Below are 2,467 nucleotides of genomic sequence, written 5' to 3' on the forward strand. Positions count from 1 at the left end.
AAGCCCAAAAAACATTTCTAAATATAACAGTCATTTTAAAATCACGTTTTGGCTCATCTCTACTCGTAACCAGCACCGTTCCTTGTTTAAACATTGACACTGTCACCAATTTCACAAATTGCATGTGACATTTTAAAAACTACATAGTTTAATTCGACTTTCGGTTCTAAAATGAAAATTTCAAGTAGGTGATATGCTCGATTCAGATACGTATCATCGCAGTGCCCCAGAAGCAGGTCGTTTCAAGCAAATTGAAGACGTGATAGACGCGCGTAAAGAGCTAGGCCAATACAATGTCCACAGACACCCAAATCCGCTAAAAAATCGATGTTTTTGCCACCCTTTGGAGATACACGGGGGTGTATCAAACATTTCGGACAAGGACATCGTAGTGCGAAGCACCGAATCGGAAATAACCATCTTGCGAGTTAGCGCGCTTTCTCCCTTGAAACTGAACAAGTGGGACGGGATCAGCGATATGGCTGCACCTGGCGACGGTACTCATTTAGGTGAAAATCCCTCAATGGTGAACTTGGCCACGCTCGTAACGCAGAACATCCAATCGGAGGGTGAGGAGGAGTACTTGGTGCCTCTGTCCTCTTGGGACTCATTCCTCAAAGACGATCCAGCACAGGGCCTGAAAAGATCTTCCGAGTCTAAAATCGGCGAAAAGTGCTGGCTGCGCAGCTGGAAAACTGATCCAACTATAGTGGTTCGACTGGAAAGTTCGGGGAGCGCTCAGAATAAAACGCCTGTCGAGGCGGAGCGACGGCGTCCAAGTTGGGCGGGGAAATTTTCGAAATTTTGGCGCCGCCACTGGCAAAGGTCCAGCTCGTTTAGGGACCCGAAACCGCCCGAAGCAAAACCCGATGACAATCAAAACAAACCACAGAATTGAGGTTAGATTTTACATTGCCAAACATTGTTGTTAACCGGGGCTCCAAAGGGATCATGTGCAATGTTTAGGTGATTTTTACCGTTAGCGAACAAGATACACAGAAAATATGGAAGGCTCTACTAGGGAGGAGGTGAGTGTTTAATTGCTTGGAAGTACGGTCACAATGTCTTGCTTAAATACAGTGTGTCCCACTCAAGATGGAAACAGTCCTGTATTTTTTGTATTTGTAGAAGGACGGTGTTAAGTTTTGGTACAAAAGTAAAACGTCATGAGCTTGCTTGTAACAACTAACAGTAAACCACACACAGTGGTCAATGGTTTCAAAACCAGTTCCGTTATGATGAATTAATATGATCAAATTGGCCGCGGTGATTTTTAAATGAATATCATTTGTCCTATAGACATATAGATATATAGACAGTAGAATCGGCTTCAATTGCAACAAGAAACCCTTAAAACCCATAAAGAATAGAGTGTTTCTCAGTCACATTTAATATCTCAGAAAGAACTGAAAAACGTCTCCTTCGAATTATACTTCGATGTTCGATCAGATAGTTCCAAAAGAATAAAGCAAATGAAATATATAATAATCATGACAAACAAGCCTTTGAAGTCTATTCGCCAAGTTTAGGCAGTTTGCTCTAGATTTTTTCAACATCCTGTAGTTGTTCTACTTTCAGCTTTCAGATATTGGGATCGAGCTTAAATTAAATTTGCTGAACTTTTATCAAGTTTTTGGAATTTTTTCAAGCACTTGATAGATAATTAATAATCCCGTTCAATAGCTAGAAATAGTGTTAGAAAATCTTTTTCATATCTGAAGTTCTAACTTCAGATATGAACTAAGCTTTCTAAATCGAGATTTTTTTTTGTTTGTCCGGCGGCTGGAGACATAAAAATATTTGCGAAGACACCCAGTGTTCCGAACCCTGGGTAGTGTTGGATTCTTACCAACTGAAAACCCCCTTTGTGTACTACGAGTTTTCGGGAGTTATCCTTTGAAACTTGTAGTCCTCTCTAAGAACTTGTCAGCTACGGCATCCGTATGCCATAGCATCGCATTCTCTCCATGCTAGCTGCTTGCTAGCATGGGCATCTTATTAATTTAACGCCTTACTTATACATATATGCTACCTACTACAAACACTACGTTATTAGCACACCTACAGCTTGCGCCGTCTGCCACCTGCTGCCCTAGTGGGCTAGTTGATGTCTGGGCCCTTTTTTCCTGGGTCCCAGATCTTCAGGAGTGTTTCGCAGTTCTTCGTTGGAGTGCCTTCCAGCTTTCTCGGAGTCTGCTTTAGCTTTCCTTGCGAGAAACTCTCTTAGTGGCTCCCACTCCAGGTTCCTGTAGATTTGGGAGTTTCTAACAAACCAGGGCGCATCTATAGCCATTCGCAGAAGTTTGTTTTCTGTGGCCTGAAGTCTATTCAAGTGGCACTCAACCGCATATCCCCACGCAGTGTAGGCATACGCCAGTGTCGGCCTGATTATGGTCTTGATGAGGAGTAGCTTGTTCCTAATACTCATCTGGCTTCTTCGATTGAGGAGTGGGTACAACTTGGCAGT

The 2,467-nt window shown here is 42.7% G+C and overlaps 2 protein-coding genes across 4 annotated transcripts in view; both read left to right on the top strand.

Annotated features, from left to right (window-relative positions):
- Positions 1 to 2,467, top strand: part of LOC109544124 (uncharacterized protein At4g17910) — a 37,389-nt gene that overhangs the window by 31,105 nt on the left and 3,817 nt on the right. The window contains exon 1 of one of the 3 annotated variants that reach the window (XM_019914165.2): positions 875 to 1,028. The exons of the other annotated variants lie outside the window; for them this stretch is intronic. Within the exon in view, the coding sequence (XP_019769724.2) occupies positions 1,005 to 1,028 (24 nt within the window). The 5' untranslated portion in view covers positions 875 to 1,004. Of the gene's footprint in view, positions 1 to 874; positions 1,029 to 2,467 lie in introns of those variants that run through there. 3 annotated transcript variants of the gene reach the window in all.
- Positions 1 to 2,467, top strand: part of LOC109544131 (actin, cytoplasmic) — a 36,973-nt gene that overhangs the window by 10,444 nt on the left and 24,062 nt on the right. The window lies entirely within an intron of this gene.

This window comes from Dendroctonus ponderosae, unplaced genomic scaffold, assembly GCF_020466585.1.
Source record: "Dendroctonus ponderosae isolate FM_Combo_2020 unplaced genomic scaffold, Dpon_F_20191213v2 Dpon_F_20191213_11, whole genome shotgun sequence".
Classification (NCBI taxonomy): Eukaryota; Metazoa; Arthropoda; class Insecta; order Coleoptera; family Curculionidae; genus Dendroctonus; species Dendroctonus ponderosae.